This window comes from Ochotona curzoniae, unplaced genomic scaffold, assembly GCF_017591425.1.
Source record: "Ochotona curzoniae isolate NIBS_2020 unplaced genomic scaffold, NIBS_Ocur_1.0 scaffold_4701, whole genome shotgun sequence".
Taxonomy (NCBI): Eukaryota; Metazoa; Chordata; class Mammalia; order Lagomorpha; family Ochotonidae; genus Ochotona; species Ochotona curzoniae.
Window position 1 is genome coordinate 18,812,072 of NW_024467122.1, and position 20,908 is coordinate 18,832,979.

General features: G+C 48.8%; 1 protein-coding gene across 1 annotated transcript; it reads right to left on the reverse strand.

Moving 5' to 3' along the window:
• Positions 1-1,628: 1,628 nt before the first annotated feature.
• On the reverse strand, positions 1,629-20,602 carry PTGDR (prostaglandin D2 receptor). Its single transcript, XM_040968923.1, has 3 exons — positions 19,724-20,602; positions 12,988-13,232; positions 1,629-2,507 (listed from the first exon to the last, which is right to left on the reverse strand). The coding sequence occupies exons 1-2, from the start codon at positions 20,600-20,602 to the stop codon at positions 13,002-13,004; spliced, it is 1,110 nt and encodes a 369-aa protein (XP_040824857.1). The 3' UTR covers positions 1,629-2,507; positions 12,988-13,001.
• Positions 20,603-20,908: the final 306 nt, after the last annotated feature.

The following is a 20,908-nucleotide window of genomic DNA, read 5'->3' on the forward strand; positions in this document are numbered from 1 at the left end:
ATTTTAAGTTAGAAGGTATGTTCAAATAGGGAGTCCAGATTGAGCCCAAATCTACAACGATTTGAACATAAAAAAGTGATTGAGTGGATCAAATTACACTGAATTATGAAAACCAATATACTCATAAAATACTCAAAAAGGAGCACTAATAAGTCATTATTTAAAATGACTTTCAAATAAATGTCTTGCTTTGTTAGGTGGTAACCAAGAAGAAAGAATTAGGCACTTATTCAATACCTTTGGAACAGCCAGTAGTCCCAGTTGATGAGGGGGACATGCTACTTCACAGAAGAATGTTCACCAAGAATGCAGGATGGTGGACAGAATTAGAAAGTTAGCTTGCTGTAATCCCTAAGAAAGTTATTGGTTTAGGCAACGATGTCCAGCTGCTTTTAAAACACTTAGATATATGACTGGTGGGAACTAAACATTCATAGCAGGCTGAAAATAACAGCACAGAGATCTCCATCTTTTTGCAGAGCATTGAGAGGTATTAATTATTCATTAAAGACTCAGGCAGTCATTACCCTAACCCATGAGTGAGTCTTAACATCCAATTAATCTTCTCTAGGATGACAAAAATGCAACATGAAGTATAAATAACACAAAATAACTCCACCCCCCCCCCCAAAACAAGAACAAAACAGACATGAAACATTATCTTTAATTTCTGTGGTTAAATGTCAGGAATTGAGGGGCCTATTGTGTGGCATAGAAGCAGGGCAAGCAGACACATTTGCAAAGTGAGATAACTGGCCAGGTCTCTTCAACAAGTCTATTGAAAGGAAGAAAGAGGAACTGTCTTGCAAGGCATGTTTCTGGACTAAATCTAGTCCTTTTTGAGCAGAGGAACTATAAAGGACATTTTGAGGATAGATGGTGCAAACTTGAAGATGGACTAGGTACTAGGCAAGATGAAAATGCATTGTTAGGGCAAGTTAGAGGGCCAGAAGAAAAATAAGCAGAAAATCAAAGCAGCATAGCAAGTCACATGTTGTAAAGTACACACATACAGCAATATCGGAAAGTATCAGGTGCATTAAGCTCTAAGTGGTGGTGACTTCTTTTTTTTTAAAAAAAATATTTATTTATTTATTGGGAAGTCAGATATACAGAGAGGAGAGACAGAGAGGAAGATCTTCCGTCCGATGATTCACTCCCCAAGTGAGCGCAACGGTCGATGCTATGCCGATCCAAGGCCAGGATCCAGGAACTTCTTCCGGGTATCCCACACGGGTTCAGGGTCCCAAGGCTTTGGGCCATCCTCCACTGCTTTCCCAGGCCACAAGCAGGGAGCTGGATGGGAAGTGGAGCTGCCGGGATTAGAACCGGCGCCCATATGGGATCCCGGGGCATTCAAGGCGAAGACTTTAGCCGCTAGGCCACACTGCCGGGCCCGGTGACTTCTTGATAGTAGGAAAAGGGTATATCAATTTATTTTTGCTTTTCTGGTTTCTAAAGAATTATACTTTTCTACTGAGCATATATACCATTGTGAATAGCAACTAATAGCAGTAGGTGCGGGCTGACTGTTCGAAGCAGGTGGAGGATGAGGACCCTGCAAAACCCCGATGTTATGGGCAAGGTATCCTCACCTGGGGTGATTATCCAGGACCCTGGACTTTTAATTCCGCCATTAGGCTGTATCTGAAGAAGGAAGCGAGATTCCCGAGCAAAGTATCTCCAACCAGAAGAGTTTTGTGAGTCATTCGCACCTCTGGATTTCCATGAGAAACAGCCCTACATGCTCTTCAGAGAGCTTCCAGGGAATGCTGTGCTACCTAAGACAGACAGTGCTCAGGCCAAGTCCCAGACCAAGAGTTATCAGGTTCCCACAACCCAGCCATTGGCTGAGTCTACAAAGATGGAAGGAACAATAAACACAAGGTTACTCCAACAAGTTCATGGGAAGAGCAATTAAAGGAAACGTTGCCGTGGATACAGTTTTTGAAACTCATGCATTTTTCATGATATACATTTCCCACAAACTTTTTGAAGACCCTTCCTGCTTCCAAGGAAGCTGTGGTTCTTTGTGTCAACCATGATTCCAACTGTTTTGGGGACAAAACTGGATCACCAGAAAGATATTATGCACCTTAAATAGGGTTTTGGGAATTTAAATCCAGGAAACAGAAAAGAATGTTTCAAGTAGGTTCAGAGCTCAAAGGCAGCTGAGCCCAGTGTAAAGTCACTATCTAAGGTTAGCCCCATATCCCCTTTGCAGATGGCCAAAGCGGAAGAGATGTTTCAGCCCCGCGGTGGATCCTGGTCACATCCGAGCTACACAGTTCTTCCCTTCCGTCGTCACAGGGCTCTGTGGAGCTCAGCCTTAACAGGATACCAACATTAAATGAACGAAAAAGCCGTTCAGGGGCTCTGTGGCTTATTTTGAGATTTCAGGGAACGTCATTAGATTAAAATTTCATGGCGCTGATATTAGAGCTTTGAGAGTTGTTTGCGTCCTTGATTCTGCTTTCCTTTTTATTATCTTCCTCTCCAGCTGGCACCTGTGGATCATAAAGATTATGGATGAATATACATATACATGCACATATACACATATGCATGCATAGATAATGTGAGAAAGCAGAACTGACAGTGGACATGATTTATAGCCAGGGATTATCTTATGCATATCCTCAAGTGTAAAGAAAATTCCTGGATTATTTCCTTTGCAGCTCTTATTTCTTGATTCTTGTGGAAGATTGAGTTACAGACACCAAGTATTTTCAGCCCTTGGGCTCCCTCCAGTGGAACAACATGCAAAAAGCAGTGTTCTCTGCAATTGTTAACATCTGAGGGTAAAATCGGTGCCACTTAGGAAGAAGCTGTTTGGAAAGCTAATTTTGATGAAGTACAATTTAAAAAAAAAAATAAAGATTTATTTATTTGTATTGGAAGGACAGACTTACAGAGAGAAAAATTTTCCCTCTGCTGGTTCACTCCCTAAGTGGTTGCAATGGCCGGAGCTGAGCTGACCCGAAGCCTGGAGCCAGGAGCTTCTTCAGATCTTCCATACAGGTGCAGGGTCCAAAGGTTTTGGGCCATTCTGTTCTGCTTTCTCAGACCACAAGCAGGGAGCTAGATAGAAAGTAGAGTGGCCAGGACATGAACCAGTGACTATATGGGATCCCAGCATATGCAAGGTGAGAATCTAACCACTGAGCCATTTTACCAGATCCTGAAGTACAATTTTTAAGTGATAAAAGCATCAGCTTTGCATGATATTAGCACTTTAAATTATAATTGCCATACACTTGTCCTCAAGTAAATTAGAATGACTGCTCTGATTGCTGTACAGCTAGCTGGCTTTCAGTTATTCAGGAACAGGTGGAGTGAGCAATTCTAAACATGCAATAATTCTGTGGTTGGGAATCTCACCTGTGAAATGGATAGATCAAAGAATATGATCTTTCTTTGAAACAATAATTCATATTTCCCATCACTTCCTAAGAGAACTGATATGTCTGCTGACAATAGCAATGTGTGACATTTTCCATACACCCTCCCAGCACTGGGCATTACTGTTGGTGACATGTTTTGATAATTTAGTAGGCAAAAAAGAAAGGGTGGGAGGAAGAAAAGCCTGGTGTTGGCTTTGAAAAATGTTTAGGTGTTAATTTATTTTTATTTCAAAGGCAGATTTACAGAGAGACAGAGAGGGATCCACCATCTGGGGGCTCACTCCCAAATGGCCACAACTGCCAGCCACAACTGGGCTGGTCTGAAGCCAGGAGCTACGAGCTTCTTCTAAGTCTCCCACATGTGAGCGGGGGTCCAAGGACTTGGGCCATTTTTTTTGCTGCTTTCCCAGGCACACCACCTAGACCAGATGTAGAGGCAGCTGGACTCAAACTGTTGCCCATGTGGGACGCTGGCATTGCAGGCAGAGGCTTAACCAGCATGCCACAGTGCTGGCTCCCTGATCTGAATATTTTTTTTAAGGCTTATTTATTTGAAAGATGGAGTTATACATATATAGAGAGGGGGATACAACAGGCTGCAACAGGCAAAAGCCAGGAGCCTAGAGCTTCTGCATCTCTCAGAAGGTGACAGAAGCCCAAGCAAGCACGTAGCCATCTTCCACTTTTTCTCAAGTTCATTAGCAGGGAGCTAGATCAGAAGTGGAACAACTGGGACTTAAATTGGCATCCATATGGCATGTTGAAACCACAGTAACCCACTATGCCACAGCATCAGGCCTTGAGTATGTTTTTGATTTCTGGTTTCCCAAAAGCCAGGATAGCATTTCAGGAGGGTAGACTATGATCGGGGCAGGCTCAAGGGGCTTCTGGTCCTGGCAGTATTCCTTCATTTTTTTTAAAGGTCACTTACATAATGTATCTGACAGAGATCAATCTTCCAACCAATGGTTCACTCTCTACATGTACACATCAAGGGCCAGCTCAGGCAAAAGCCATGACCTGGAAACAACGCAGCTTTCCCACATGGGTGACAGGGATCCACGCCTTTGAGCCACTGAGCCATCATCTGCCACCTGCCAGGGTGTGCATCAGCAGGCAGCTGGAATAGGAAGTGGAGCTGGGACTCCAGCTTTGACACTCAGAGGCAGAATGTGGGAGGTCCCACGTAGTGTCTTACACACTACATAAAACTCCTGGCCCAACTGCCCCTCCCTGGGCAATGTTCTATTTCTTGATGGAGGATTTACCAACTGAACCATTGATCTGGACTCACCCATTAGATTAACTGTAATTAAATCAATGATTGCTGCTTTTATAAAAATGGCTCCCAAACTGAACCACCTGTAGGCATATATCTCACATTTTCTGTGGGGCAACGGTCCTAGTGGCGCTTCACTGGGTCATCTGGCTTAGGATGCTTTCCAGTGTGGATGTGCCAACAGGATCTCATGTTCAGTGCTGTAAGCCAGGCAGGTGCAACAACCACATGCAAAAGAAGTTCAGCAACAATGTTGATCTCAGGGTCAGTATCATGGCATGGTGGGTAAAGCTGTCACCTGTGAGACTGGCACCCTTTAGTGTCCCAACTGTTCCACTTGCAGTCCAGCTCCCTGGGAAAAGCAGTGACAGATGGTCTAAGGTCTTGGGCCCCTGCCACCCACCTGGCTCCTGGTTGGTGTTTACTTGGGCAGCGAATCAGTGAATGGAAGATCTCTCTTCCTCTCTCACTATCTCAGTCACTTCCCACCAACCCCTCATCATAGCTTCTGCAGGCTAGAAAATAATATCTTAAAAATAATAGAAGTAGAGAGAATTAGGTTTTAGTATTCTACAGCACAACAGGGGACTAGAGTTCATCTTTTCTATGTAATTCAAGGAAAGCAGAAGAGGGAATATTGAATGATCCATGTCCAAGGTGATGCCACTCACCTTGATCTGCTCTCTGTACAATTGTCATCATCCAAGTGTGACAAGATCACATTGTGCCCCATAAATACCTACAACTATTATGTGTCAAGTGAAAACAAAAAGAAAAAGAAAGGCTGTTGGCTGTGGCCACAGACAGCTCAATGCCAGGCACAGATTCGCTTCTGAGAATGCTCCATGGGAGGTGGGAGGATGGGGCTTGTGGCCTCAGCCCTTGGCTGGCTGTGCACCAGGGGCCTCTGTTTCTTGCCTCGCGGCGTCTGTGGAGCAGCACACATGTGGCCACTGCCTTCCATCACAGCAAGCACTTGAACCTTGGGCTAGCATCCCAAATGCTGACTGCTGCGTCCCACCGCTTAGAAACAGGTCTCATGGCCGATAGAGTAGCTCAACTGCCTAATCCTCTGTCTGCAGGCAGCAGCATCCCACATGGCCACTGCTTCATGTCCCGGCTGCTCACTTCCTGCAGAGGCCTGGGAAAACAGTGGAGGATGGCCCAAGGCCTTGGGACCTTGCACCCAGGTGGGAGATCCAGAAGTTCCTGACTGCTGGCTTTGTATCAGCTCTGCTGTGACTGTTGCAGCCATTTGGGCAGTGAATCAGTGGATGGAAGATTTCTCTGTTCTCTTTATCCCTATAAATCTGCTCTTCCAATGAAAATAAGTAAATCTTAAAAAAAAAAAAAAAGTGGCAGGTCTTTAGGTTCTGCCCATATTGGAGGGGAGAGGATTACTCAAGCGTGTAAATGCCAGCGGCTACAGTTTGAATGTGGCCTTGAAAGATCATGTGTTGGAAACCGAACCCTAAAAACCACATATTGTCAGCATTCGGAGCTAGAACCTTGGAAGGTAATTAGGATCAGATGAGGCCATGACGGGGCGGCGCGGTGGGGGACCCCACCATGGCATTAGTGGTTTTGCGAGCTGAGGACAAGAAACCCAGGCTGGCACGTGTGTCCTGTCTCCGTGATGCCTGGTGCCGTGTCGGCCTCCAGCTGGAAGGCCCACATCTGACGGCAGCACCTTCATCTCGTTTTTTTGCTTAGAGATTGTGTGGTAGTTTTCTTTCTCGTTCTCCAGAAACTCTTTGGCCCACTGGTGAAGAGCATTTCTGTGGGGGGTGGTCCACATTCACATGTTTATTCCTTCACTATCTATAAATGTTGAGCCTATTTTAGCATGACATTAATCTCCACTTAGTATTTTTATCTTTTCAGAAGACAGGAGCCTGGATTGGAAAGGAATATGTACATTGTCCATATCAGTGGCAGATTAATGGCTCAGTGGTTCTGGGTCCCTGCCACCCTCATGAGAGACCTGGATTGAGTTTCTGGCTCCTGGCTTCAGCCTTGCCTGGACCAGACTACTGCAGACACCCTGCCTGTTTCACAAAAGTCTATCTGACTTTTGGGTGATGTGGCCACAAAAACACAAGAATACTGAAATGAGTATTCACTGGGGCATGAACCAGGGGACAGAAGGTCACTCGCTCTCTGTCTCTCTGCCTTTAAAATAGAATGGAAAAGAAGATTAGAATTTAAAACAGTGAAACTTATTGCAGGAAATTCCATTTTGCTTACCATTGCTTTTGGCTCATATCTGAAAGTGGGAGTTTGGGGTTCCACTTTTATTTTTAGCTTTATTTGTTTATTTTAATTGCGAAGCCAGATATACAGAAAAGAGGAAAGACAGACAGCAAGATCTTCCATCCGATGATTCACTTCCCAAGTGACCACAACGGCCAGAGCTGAGCTGATCCGAAGCCAGAAGCCAGGAGCCAAGAGCCTCTTCCGGGTCTCCCACACCGGTGCAGGGTCCCAAGGCTTTGGGCTGTCCTCGACTGCTTTCCCAGGCCCCAGGCAGGGAGCTGGACGGGAAGTGGGGCTGCTGGGATTAGCACCAGCATCCATATGGGATCCCAATGCATTCAAGGCGAGGACTTTAGCCATTAGCCCACCGTGCCAAGCCCATATTTTTAGTTTTATTTTTGATGTGCCAGTCATAACCAGTCCATTCATTCAATTGTAGCATTTTACTTAAATGAGAATGCTGGGTGGTTTTTAAATGAGGCATGAGGGAGGATGAAAGAAATATTTTCCAGCTCATTATGAATCATGTGGAAACACACTTTCCCACATCCTAGTTGGGACTAATGAGGCCAGGATGCTCCCCGGCTCACACATGCGGTCACTGTCCCTCAGCATGGGGCTTTGTTGCTTCTCCACACCGCAGCCAGTAGTGACACTGACACTACGCTGCATGGTCGTTAACTTCTCGCTTGTTCTGCGTTTCCAATCAGATTCCTAAGCCTTTCTAGGAGTTCAAGGTCCTTACACAGTGCTAGCAGCTTGACTTACAATGTCCTTTTTTAACAGATTTGACTTTGGGCTCTGCCGTCCTCCCTGGCTTTAACTATCAAATAGAAAAATGCTTGTGGTTTAGTTTTTTGTTTTTATTTTTGTTTTTTTTTTTTTTTTTCCTTCCTGTATTTGATTTCCTAACACTGCCTAACCAATACATTAAAAGTTCTAAACATCTTCAGGGCAAATTCGTCTAAGTCTGGACTGGCTCCTGAGTTCCTGTGGTTGGCTTGTCTGGGAGATTGGAATGCTCTTTTCGCTGATAGCAGGTAAACCCTGCCAGCGAGTTTCACCGAGTTGAGCAATGCTGGAGAGGCAGCGCAAGGAAGCTCCTGCTGGCCGGGAGCTCAGCTTGGCTCCACCTCGTGGGCTTCCTGGGAACAGCTCCCCCAGCAACCCGGGCCTCGAGGAATTACAAGGGAGAGAGAGAAAATAAAAAGTGACCAAATGTTTGCGTTTCTAATGCCTGGAAAGGAAGATACATGTATAACATGTATAACGTATGCCTAGAGCTTCATAGACAGGTCAAAACGCAGAAGTTTAACGGGAGCTTCACATATTCAATTGGAAATTGCCATTCTATAGAGAGCTGAATATGTGTGTGTGTGTGTGTGTGTGTGTGTGTGTGTAATACAACAGTTATTCAAGCTCTGACGACAGCTGACCTGACAAAGCCTCTGTGAATGAATACCCTTCCGTTTCTGTCCTTTCACTGTGCCAACAACCACCAGGCTTCGGTGCAGTAAGCAGCTATGGGAACTCAGAGCCCTGAACACACACCTGTGCCCCATGGCCACACAGACCAAGCAGGTGCCATTGCTGCAGTCGGTGAGGGTGGGCAAGAATCTCCCAGATGCCTGCTGGCACTTTAAGGTACCACAACCACCTCTGGATGCCCACAGATGGCAGGCTGTGGCATGAACATGACAGCACCCAGTTTGGGTGTACATGACAGCATGCAAACTGGAGAGACCTGAGGATCAGATCAGAGGGCCGACTGCCTATTTTCTTGTGTTTCCTGTGCGTATTTCTTGCATGCAGCAATGGTTCTTAAACTGTAGGAAGTCATGAAGTGCAGCCCCATGGCCAAAGCATCTTTGGTTCAGCAGATGGGAGGTAGGCTGGGGAAGGTCCAGGCCGAATGAGTTCTGGCTGGTGCAGGGATGGGGCCAGGCTTTGAGGTGGCCTGGTCTGGAGTCCAAAGATGTGAAATTCAGTGAGCAGGTGGAGACCCGCATGACTCAGGCGTGTCTATGTGCTGGCTGTTCGTGAGCTTCCTGCTGTCATCTGAACTTTCAGGAACCCCTGGCTGTGTGACCTTGGGCAGAAACTGTGGAACCGAAGTCACAGTCCTAACACTGTCCCCTTCCCACCTGGCTGAGTAGCCAGGATCAGTTAAAGATACAGATAACCCAGAAATGGGATTTGAATCAGTAGCTGGAACTGGCTGTCCTGGTACCCTGGGCATTTGGGGGGAAATTAGACGAGCTGGTTGTAATTAGACCCTACTGGGTAGTGAGTGTCTTGGAACTGAGATGTCGCAAGTGCTCAAAAATATACCAGTTGACTGATGTTGTGGCTCAGTGCGGAGAGCCACTATTTGCAACACTCGCATCCCATATTGGAGTTCGAATCCTGGCTCCTCCCCCTCTGAACCAGTTCCCTGCTAACGTAGGGCAAGCAGTGGAGGACAGCCCGAGTACAGGGATTCCTGTGGTCCGTGTAGGAGACTCAGATGGAGTTCAGGACTCATATCGCCGCCATTCAAGGTGTGAACCAGCGAGTGGAAGATCTCCCCCACTCCCATCGCTCTATCACTCTGCCTGTCAAATAAATGAATCTTAAACAAACAAACAAACCATGGAAAGAAGACCAAAAGGCACATCTGAGTCATGAGTAAGAATCCCAACAGCTCTCCCAACTGAAGAGTGTGTCCGGAATCCAGTGCCTCCCGCCCTGCTCCCACCATAGTAGAGCCGGGGTTCCCACGCCTGCGCAGATGGTGTCTTACTGCTCCTCTCCGGGAAGACAAGACATAGGGACAGACCCTTTCCTCCATGCGGATGCAATTCAAGCATGGCAACCACCTGCGCCCTCTTTGGGACCCACCTGCCCCACCCACACCATCAAGCTTTTGCCCCCAACTCCTTGCTGACCATGCCCTGACCTCCAAGTGCCCATCGCTCAGGCAGCCTCCTCTCTTACCCACCATGCCAGCTCCCTCTCAGCCTCTTCTGCCTTGGGCTCCCAACTGCCAAGCTTCTGCTGGATGGAGCTAGAACAGCCTGGGGACAGGACTTTCTGCTGTTACCATGCACCTTGGCAGACTTGATTCCCTTAAAGTAGAACACCCTGCCAGTCCTCTCTGTTGTTTGGTCCAGTTATACCCATCTGTTTGCAATAAACTCTTGGCTTTGAAAAAAAAAAAAACCACAAATGTGTGTCTTATTGTAAAATTTAGAAAATGCAAAGAAATATGATTTTAAAAATCTACTGAAAACAGGTAGCTGGAATCAGGCCTTTGGCATGATGATTAAGAGGCTGCTTAACCTCACGTCCCACATTGTAGTGGCTGGGTTCAAGTGCCCAGCTCCCTCCTCGTGCACACCCTGGGAGGCAGCAGGTGATTCTCAAGTACCTGGGTCCTCACCATCCTTGTGGGAGACTCACTCTATTGAGTCTAAGGACTTGGCTTCATTTTGGCCCAGCCCTAGGCTTGATGTTCATTTGGGGAATGAACCAGCAGATAGAAAATCTCTCTGTTTCTCTTCGTGTCTCTTTGCCTTTAAAACAACAGAAACAAATAAAATGGAAAATTTTTAGAAGGAAAATGCAGCTCATGCTTGGATTCCTGGATTTATTTCCTCCAGGAGTTTTAAATGCATATGTGTTTATAAGATTCTACCTTAAAATAGCTTGGGTACTTGGTTTCCTGCCATCCTTGTGGAAGCTCCGGATGGTGTTACAGACTCCTGGCTTTGGCCTGGCCCAGACCTGGCTGTGGCAGGCATAAAGGTAGTAAACCAATGGATAGAAGATCTCTCCCTCCCTCTCTTTCTTTCTCTCTTTATTATCACTTCACTTTTCACATAAATAAACCTGAAAAAGAAAGAAAACCAAAGGAGTCAGAATTTAGGCTGATGTTCAGATGCTCTGGTCCTACATAGGGATGCTGGGTTCAAGTTCCCATTATGGCTCCGGCTTCCCATCCTTGCAGACTGCAGCTACTTGGGCCCCTGCCACCCACGTGGGAAATCTGGATTGCACTGCCAGTCCCTCGTCTGCTCCTGCCCTGGCCTTGGCTCTGACCCTAACCTGGCCCATCCAGTGTGGACACTTAGGAAATGAACCAATGAATGCTGGTGTTCTGTTTCTCTCTATCTGTCTTTCTCTTTAAAAAGGTGAAAAAGAAAGCAGATCCTTTTCGTTTGAATAAATTTCCTCTGTAATTAGGAAATTATGTTTATTGATCCGTTTGAGGTCTTTCAAATTATCTGGACACTTATCAACATGCCTTGCAAAAGGAGTGCACAAAAAGACACACTTCTGACAGACAGACATCCAGGCACTTACACAGTAAACGTACAATCCAAAGGTAAACTTTGACACATCTGCATTTTTCACTATGTCATACTCTTAAATTATATTTCTTGTATTCTTAATTTGACTTTTTTCACAGTTTTGCTACACACAAAAAAAAATCACGTACACACACACACACATACATATATATATATCTTCTAGTTAACACCATCTCTGAGATATTGGCAAAACCAGAGGTGGAGAAACAAATGAGGTTGCTGCTGGATACCAGGTGAATGCTGCAGGTGCTTGGATGATGCAAATGTAGCAGGTGCCCCACTGGAGAATCCCAGTGTGTCAGGGGCAGGGAGCCCCGGAGACTCAGACATCCTTCCACCTCCCCTACCTGGCATGTGTGTGTGTATGTGTGTTTAACCAAACTGGAAGTTCCTACTGCAAGTGGGATTTAGGGAACCTCTTCAGCTGCAGCATGCTCCCTCCTCCCCACCCCCAACTTTTCCCTCTGCGCCATTGTGTTGCTCACCTCTGTAAACTTTAAATAGTGCAGGTGCTCAGCTGCGTGCCTGCTGAGCCATGTCCTGCTCCAGTTCCGACAGCACCACTCACAGGAAACACAGTGTAATTTCACAGCCTCCACAAAGAACAGAAAAATGCACTATCTTGGTGGCCAGCATTGGGGCACTGCAGATTAAGCTCAAGTCCTGGCTACTCTGCTTCCCATCCAGCTGCCTGCTAATGGCCTGGACCCCTGCACCCACGAGGGAGACCCGTTTGCAAGTCCCAGCCCTGGCTCCTGCGGCCATTTGAGGCGTAAAACAATGGATATGAGATGTTTCAATTTTTCTGTCTCCCTCCTCCCCCACCTCCATTTTCTGCCTTGCAAAAAGAGAAAATAAAGATGGTGGCTATAATAGGAAAATGTTAAGGCCGTTGCCACCACCTCAGCAGAGGCTGAGCAAGTCTTGGGGGACCTGATACCGTGCTGTAAGTGCCAGCCACATCACATGATTCAGCAGGTTGTGGACCAGATTCTCTGGCGTACCACACATCCCTCCTATGCCGAAGACTCTGTCGGTTGATAAACCTGGAAGATGGAAGTCCCAACCTCTGAAAGAACGGTGTGCAGGGCCATTCCTCTTGTCTTAATGTGCAAGAGCCGGGACTTCAAAAGCTACAAGTAATGTTTTCTTCAAAAGATAAAATGTGTTTTCTTCTCTGAGTGGTGGGCCAACATCACCTGCTGTCTGCTTAGAAGCTACAACGTCCGCATGACTCGGTGGGAGTTCTCCCCGCCCCCAGTCACCAAAGCCTGACCTTCTCATGTTTCCCAATTCACCCTTCGGAGAAGCTTCCAGAATTCAGGCTTTTTGTCAAAGGAAACAATGAAGCAGGAGCAAGGATGATGGGAAATAACCCAAGCAGATCTCACATGAGGAGCCGCCATCAGACAAGGCTAAGCAGTCATGCTTCCTCTGAGAATCAGGAGCCGTCTCAGGTCTCCAGGTCCCCAGGAGCAATGCTAGGACAGTTGTATTGTCCCGGGCACAAAACGAAGAAATGCATTCAAACAGGTCCTCAAGAGAGAATGCCAACGCATTGTTCAGATGCAGCAAACACTTTTGGAAATCTGTTCAGATGTTTGTGTTTATGGAAGGTACTTTTAAGTACTTAAGTGGCAAGATTAAAAAAAAAAAAGGTTCTTGGACTGATTATGCAAGCTACACTTGAGCTTACCAGAGAGTGTCAGGTTACAGGCTAGACTCTGTGTGGGCTTGGCACGAATTGCTGTGCCAATTTCTATACTGCAGAGGTCTGATGAAGATCTTACGAAAGAACATCCGAAACCCCGAAGTTCTGAAAATGATGAAAATCCACGGGTCCACGATGGAGATCACCGAGAGAAAACGCAGGGCCTGGAGGTCATCGGCGTCGTGGGAGCTCCTGTCCGGAGCGTTAAAGACGCCGGCGTAAGCACGGTACTGCGGCGAAGAAAACACAGCGTTAGGCTCTCAAAAAGCTCGGTTCTCGGGACAGGTGGCCCTAATGGACCAGCAAATACGTACACTCACCAGGAGGGGGCGTGGGAGCTCAAGGACCAGACCCGCGCAGGCACTCACACCACACCTCCTGAAGAAGATGCAATTTCCTGCAATTATTCCCTTACCTTTTCCAGCTCTCCACTGTGCAGTGCGTCCCGGGACCCAGCCATTCCAACCCAGTGCACTTAGGGAGATGTCTTACCTTGGATTTACTTACATCTGTGCACCCACCCATCATTATTGCTAAGTAATGCAAAAAGGAATTATAAAGGTGGTTGCTGAAAGACAGTTTTTCCAGGCACTGGTCTAAGTACTTTTTGCAAAAATTCAATTCATCGCTACAAAAATGGTATGAAGTAGGGGCAACCAACACTCCCGATTCACAAAGGGAAACAGCCTATGTGCCCAGATCTTACCTCCCTTCAGGGTCCACCTCAAAGCTGCACCCCTTTTAGGAGGTGCCTTTGAGGCAGTGGCAAGGTGATCAATAATTGTGCCTGTCTCCCTGGGCTGAAGGTCCCTCACTGGATGACCTCCTGGTTTTCCTGAATGTTTGTTCATATTTGAAAGGCAGAGCGACATGGGAGAGGGGAGAGGGGAGAGAGCAAGTCTCTATGCACTGGTTTACTCCCTCCAGGGCTGAAGCCAGGAGCCCAGAACTCCATCCAGCTCCCCTGTGAAGGAGGCATCTGGAGCCATCTTCTCCCTTCCAGGATGTACATGAGCAAGCAACTGAACAAGAAGTGGAGGGGCCAGGACTCCAGTCATTGACCCTCCAGTATGGGATGTGGGTGCCCCAAGCAGTGGCTCAACCCACTACACCCCAGTGCCTGCCTCTATGCCCTCTTTGGATGAGCAACGTGGGGCCGATCCGTGCCCTCATCTGCCCAGTGGGTGCCCTTGGACATCCAGGGTGTTTGTAGAGTTGACTGGGAAGGTGTGAGTAGAACTTAAGGACTGGCTCTGGCCTGTAAAGAGAGCTGATTATAGGTTACGTTGATCCATTACAAGTAACTCCTTTCTTCCTCTAAACCTCCCAATGACCCTAACCATGCCCCCTGCCTGGCATTATAGCTTATGCGGGCACCCGCAAACCTTCTCTCATTTTATATCACCACAGTGGCTCATGCCGAGTCCTGGATGTGGGAGGTCCCACATTGTCCTGAATGGCCTCACGCGTGCCAAGAGGCTATGGGCTCAAGTTGATTTTAAGAACAAACACTGGACATGATTTGATCTGATATATGTGACCTCTCTCCTTCAAGTTAAAAGGGGGCAAAATCCAACTCCAACTCCTTCACAATGCTTAGTTGGTGGGACCCTGCATCCCAGGAACAGTGTGGGCTGAGTGCAGAGAAAGCTGTGATCTGAACTGTGGGACGATGCTTGTACAAACAAACCAATTATTTCCTATGTTTTACACGTCAGTTCTGTTGGTTGGGTTATCTGTCACTTGGTTGATATCAGGAATGTGTTGCACTACACTTGGAGTTCTAAAAGAAAATAAAAACATCTTTCAATTCTATTCTCAAGGAACTTAAAAACTGAGAGACCAAATACTCACAGTGAGTTGAGCCAAAATAGGGAACGCAATCCGGGTCTCCTATGTGAGGGTCAGGAGGCAAATCTATTTGAGATTCCCAGATGGGACATAGGCAACCTACCCATAAGGACAAAGTCTGGCATTTAAATTCCACTCAAACTTGGCATTTTAACAGGGGTTCTGCCCCGGCAAGTCCTCACCTTGCACACGCCCGGGATCCCATATAGACGCTGGTTCTAATCTCGGCAGCCCCACTTCCCATCCAGCTCCCTGCTTGTGGCCTGGGAAAGCAGTTGAGGACGGCCCAAAGCCTTGGGACCCTCCACCTGCTTGGGAGACCCAGAGGAAGCTCTTGGCTCTTGGCTCTTGGCTTTGGATCGGCTCAGCTCAGGCTGTTGTTGCCATTTGGGGAATGAATCATCGAATGGAAGATCTTCCTCTCTGTCTCTCCTTCTCTCTGTACATCTGTCTTTCTAATAAAAATAAATAAATCTTAAAAAAAAAATGGGGACAGGGGAATGACTCACTTTGCAGAAAATCAGTGTGAGAAGATCGCCCTCTGGTGTTCAGGAGAGTCATTGAGAAAAAGTTCGCATTTCCAAGTAACAGACTCAGCTGAATCCTTCTGCTTGTGAGCTCTTGAGATTCTAAGGAATCAAATCCAAAATTCTAAGGAAGATTTATTTTATTTACTAGAAAGACAAGAGTTACAGGAGAGAGGAAGAGACAAAGAAAGAGAAAGCTCTTCTGTCTGTCCCACAGCTTGTGTGTGGCCAGGCCAGAGCCAGGAGCCAGGAGCCAGGAGCCAGGAGCCAGGAGCCAGGAGCCAGGCAAGTCCTCCAGGAATGTCTCCCATCAGGGTGCAGGGTCCCAAGCACTTGGCCTTCTTTGCTGCCTTCCCAGGCACATCAGCAGGGAACTGAATCACAAGCAGAGTAGTCAGGACTCGGGCACTCTAATAGGGGATGTGCGTGCCCCAGGTGGCAGCACAGTAAGCTGTGCCACAAGGCCCTCTGCTTGGCTTGGTCTTTTACCCAGTGTACCATCATCCCACATCCCTCAGGGTCTCTCACCTGCCATCACTGTATCCCTCCCACATCCTCCTGGGATAGTGTTGCCGCCCCCCACCGTGGCCCATTCACAGCAGTGCCTTGGGCATGCCAATGCATGCTGCTCCACTATCCATGTGGGTTTTGATCTGTGCAATCACCTATGTCCATATTTGCCTTTCTCTAGTCCTTCTTCTCTCTCTTTTTTTTTTTTTAAGATGTCTTTATTTTTATTGGGAAGGCAGATTTACAGAGAGAAGGAGAGACAAAGAAAGATCTTCCATCCGCTGGTTTACTCCCCAATTGGCCCCAGTGGCTGGAGCTGAGCTGATCGTAAGCCAAGAGCCAAAGCTTCTTCTGGGTCTTCCATGCAGGTGCAGGGTCCCAAGGCTTTGGGCCGTCCTCCACTGCATTCCCAGGCCACAAGTAGGGAGCTGGGAGGGAAGTAGGGCAACTGGGACACAAACCGGCACCCGTATGGGATCCTGGTACATGCAAGGTGAGAACTTTAGCCACTAGGCTGCTTCCCTAGCCTTTCATCTTAACCATTACCTGTGACCCACCCCAGAGCCCCTGCCAACTTTCAGTACATTGTGGCTTTCTAAGGTAAAATCATTTTAATGGAAAAGTTGTTATATGCATTAAGAATACACTGCAAACTGTCACGAAAGCTTGTCCCATCATTTCTGTATTTTCTTCCTATTGCATGTAGCTTATTCTAATTTGGCAATATTTTGAGGTTACTCAATAAACCATACCCACAGACTGGTGTTGCGGTGTAACAGGTTAAACAGCTGCCTCTAAAACATGTATCTCATATGGAGTGCTGGTTCAAGTCCTGGCTGCTTCACTTCCCATTCAACTCCCTGCTAATGTGCCTGGGAAAGCAGTGGTGGATGGCTGAAGTGCCTTGGGCCTCTACACTAACCTGGGAGCCTTGGATGAAAAGTCTGGAATGAAGCTCCTGGCTTCAGCCTGGCCCAGCCCCTGCCACTGCACATGAAAGATCACTCTAGTGTCCCCACCTTCCAGTCCCCGCCAGCCCCAGTTAACTCTCCCTTTCAAATAAGTAAAATAAATCTATAGCAAAATATACCCTAGCAAACTTGTCACTGTCCTGATGAAATACAATCTTCATGCTATGGATAAATTATCGCGTTTTCAGTATAAGACACCCTCCCTAACGGATTGCCGCACTTTTCCAATTGCTTATGTCCATTTCTTATAGAGGAGTGGTTTTTAAAGTGTGGGTGGCTCCCATAGCTTCTCAGTGTGTCCAAGAAGGAAAACTACTTCCACTCAAAAGCTGTGATCTGCCCTTTCATCCTCCATGGATGTGCGGTGAACTTGATTGAGGCTGTGCATTGTTGTCACGTCCACAGCTAATGGATTTGTGCTTAACTGCCCGTATGTTTTCTCCGTCTTTCTAAGGTAGCAGGGTGAAGTGTGTCCAGGGGCATTTTCAGAGTCATTTTCTGTTTTTAGCATTCCCCACCCCCTCCTTTCGCCCACTATTATCTCTGTAACCTCACTATTTTCCATTAAATCACTTCAAAATTCCTAAGTTTTCTTTGAACTTATGCAAAAGCAAAAGAGATGATTTTAGCCTATTTTTTGCTATACTATTTTTTGAAAGTTGTCATTTTAACTGTTACTGTAAGTACTAATAGGTATAATCCATGTATGTAAAAGTTCTTTGGGTTCTTAAGAATTTTTAGGTGCATAAAGGAAGGCCTTAGACAAAAATATATGCAAACCACTACACAGAGACTGCATTCCTTGATTACCTTTATATGCTCAGCAGGCAATAATAATAAATGTAAAAGATAAGTAATATTGGTGGTAATGATGGGGTTAACTCTGTCTTTCTCAATCTCGCTCTCTTTCTCTCCTCTCTCATGTTTTCCCAACTGAAATACAAGAGTGGGGGTCGCCAGTAGCCATTCCACGTGCCGGAAGGTCCTGGCTTTTTCCAACAGGCAGGCGTTATTTGCTCTTATTCTCTGTCCTGTTTCCCTCACGAGGACCTGTGAGGGTTGACAAGACCGTATGAGAAGGGTTGACGTCATCACTTCCTTTGCGCCCTCTTGGAGGACAAGCATGCTGTCCTAGTTTGACACGAGGAAACTGAGCCAGGCTGCCACCATAGATAGTAAGCACCGAAACCCCAAGCTGAGGCGAAAGCCCCTTATCCCCTCCAGAAAATTACTGGGGCAAATGTGCTCTACACGACACGCTTGTGACTGTAACGCTTCTTAAAAAAAAAAAAAAATTTTTTTTCAAGGCCATTATCTCCTTTCATCTTCACCATACCCTAGGAATCTCTGATTCCAGCACGGAACCAGATGCAAAATTGTTCCCAACCCCATGGTTCTTACTAAAGCTGTGGGCCAAGTCCCCGTGCGTTGGGCTCCTTCATGCTTCTCTCGGAGCACAGAGTGAGTGAGAGCCCACCTGCAGGCGGTTTCTGGAAGGGATCAGACAGCCCATGTCTGAGGAGTTGCGGAGCAAGAGATAAAATTGTGGCTATTTGGCAGGTAGTAATGGAACGCGAGAGAAAATGTATTTGTACTGTTTTCCAGGGATGACACTACAAGATTGAGAACTTTGAGGGAGGAAAGAGCAGTACTATATATTTACTAATTAAACTTGATTGAGGCTCAAATTTCTTGGGCCCTCATTAAATTGGGTGCCAATGTGCATTTGTAAGACTTACTCTAAACCGCGCACTTGGGTTCGGGTGGGGGGCGGTGGCTGCAGACCAACCAACAGGCCGGAGCGAAGGGGCTTGTTGAAAGGGTCCAATCAGCAGCTCCCACGTCACCTGGGAACCTGCTGCGCCCGCAACTCTCCCCCAAGCGCGAGAGCAGGAAAACCTCGGGCGGTGGAGCCCAGCCTCGCTTCTTTTCTAAAAGGCCTCGGGGAAACTTGAGCATCCCGGCTGAGCACCTGCGCCTCTGCGTCTTTTATTTCTGTTCGCGATCCTGCGTGGGGATGCTAGAGACTACGCTTTTTTCAAGGAAGAAATCCAACCACACGCTCACGTCCTCCACCAGCGACAGTCTCAAGCCAAATTCCTACGCGGTTAAGAGCAGCCTGAGCACTTTGCTGTTCCCACGAGTGTCTGGGTCCCGACGACAGGGCCACAGGCAGCGTCCTGGCCTGTTTTGTCCTATCCCGCTGCACAGGTACCCCAGGGAGGTCAGCCAGGGCCAGGAGTCTGGAAACCCAGGCGTGTGCACCGTCCAAACCACCAGGTGCCCCTGTTCCCAGCACTGCCCCCCATCAGCCAGCTGAAACCTGAGCTCAGGGCTTTCCTGTCGTCTCGCTTATCCAGGTAGAAACAAAACCTGTCCAGACAGATCAGCACCGCCGGCCGAAACCCACGCGCAGCCGCCTCCCAGCCTGAGCGCAGGTAGCGCCAGGAGCCGCCGCCGGGGCCTTTTCAAGTTTACCGGCCGCTTTGCCTTACTCTACCTACGCCCACCCCATCCGATATCCCTGACTGGTGCCGCTAAACTCACGGGCAGGCCTGAGAGCATAAAGCACTACAAACGTCCCTTCGTGCTCCCCCAGAGGGAAGCAGAGCCCCGGGGCCTCTACCCCTTTACAGAGCGCTGGATTGGGCTAAGGGGACTTCGTCCGCCTAGCTCTCAGACTAGTCCAAGGAACGAAGCTGGTGATGATGTCTTTCGGGGTGTGGCAGGAATCCTACCTGGGGAGGCAGGGCCACGAAGCACCCCTCCCGGCCCAGGGCGCAGCGCTGGTTGGTGGCGCCCCGTCCGTCCGTCCGTCCGTCCCAACCCTGCACCCTGGTGCCCCCAGCAGCCGCGACTCACAATCAAGGGTAGCGAGCACATGGTGAAGAGCACGGTCATGAGAGCCAGCAGCAAGAGGTGATCGAGCTCCTCCAAGGGGTGTGGAGACCGAGCGGCCCCGCGGCCGCCGTCGCCCGGCTCAGCCCTCTCCCTGGAGCTGCAGCGCGGCTGGCGGCGCAGGCGTCGGTGCATCGTGTAGAGGTTGTGCATGGCGCCCAGGTTGCACAGCACGGTGGCCAGCACCAGCAGCGCCATGAGGCTGCAGTAGAGCATGGAGTAGCCCAGTACCGCTGGGGAGCGGTCGTCGTGTGCCATCTGGATGAAGCACCAGGTGCCAGGGCAGTACTGTACGAAGCTCCCGAAGCCCACGAAGGGCAGCGAGCAGAAAGCCAGGCAGAAGGTGCCCACGACGGGCGCCACGAGCGCACCGCGGCGTACAGTGATGTGGCGCTGGTAGAAGAAGGGACGTCCCAGGGACAGCCAGCACTCGAGCGCCATGGCCAGGAGCTGCAGCGTCGAGGCGAGCCCGAAGAAGGACATGAGGAAGGCGAAGGTCTGGCACAGCGAGTCCCCCGGCGCGGGCAGCAGCCCCCACAGGCTCCGGTTTTGCGCGTAGGCGGTCAGCACCATGGGGCTCACAAGGCACTTGCCCAGCAGGTCGGTCACGGTCAGGCCGCACACCAACACGTAGAAGACCGAGGGCGCCGGGCGCAACTGGCGCGACGAGCGCGACGAGCGCGACGGGCGCGGCTGGCACGACCCGAGCCCCGAGCGCGCCAGCAGCCCGAGCGCCACCAGGTTGCCCAGGAGGCCGGCACTGAAGAGCACGCTGCCCATGACTGCCGAGTGGCCCTTTTCCACTGACGTGGTGTTGTGGCAGCGGTAAAGGGGTGTCCTCATGGCGGCCGGGCGAGCTGCGGGGTGGGTTGCGGGGGCCCTGGGGTGCGCCGAGGAGCCCCCCGCCGCTGGGCGCGGGGCCGAGAGGCTGCGTCGCAGAGCAGGCTGGGCACAGTGCACTGGGTCTCCAGGCGGGCACCTCCCAGCCCGAGTAACTCTGAGACACACCCTCTCGGCGGGGCGGGTAGCGGCCCCAGGCGCAGGGAAGGAAGGACTGAGAGAGGGGGAAGGAGGGAGGCAGCGAGGCCAAGCCCAAGGCAGAGCGGCCAGGCGAGGTGGGAGAAGAACTGTTGAGATGTAGAGGGGGCG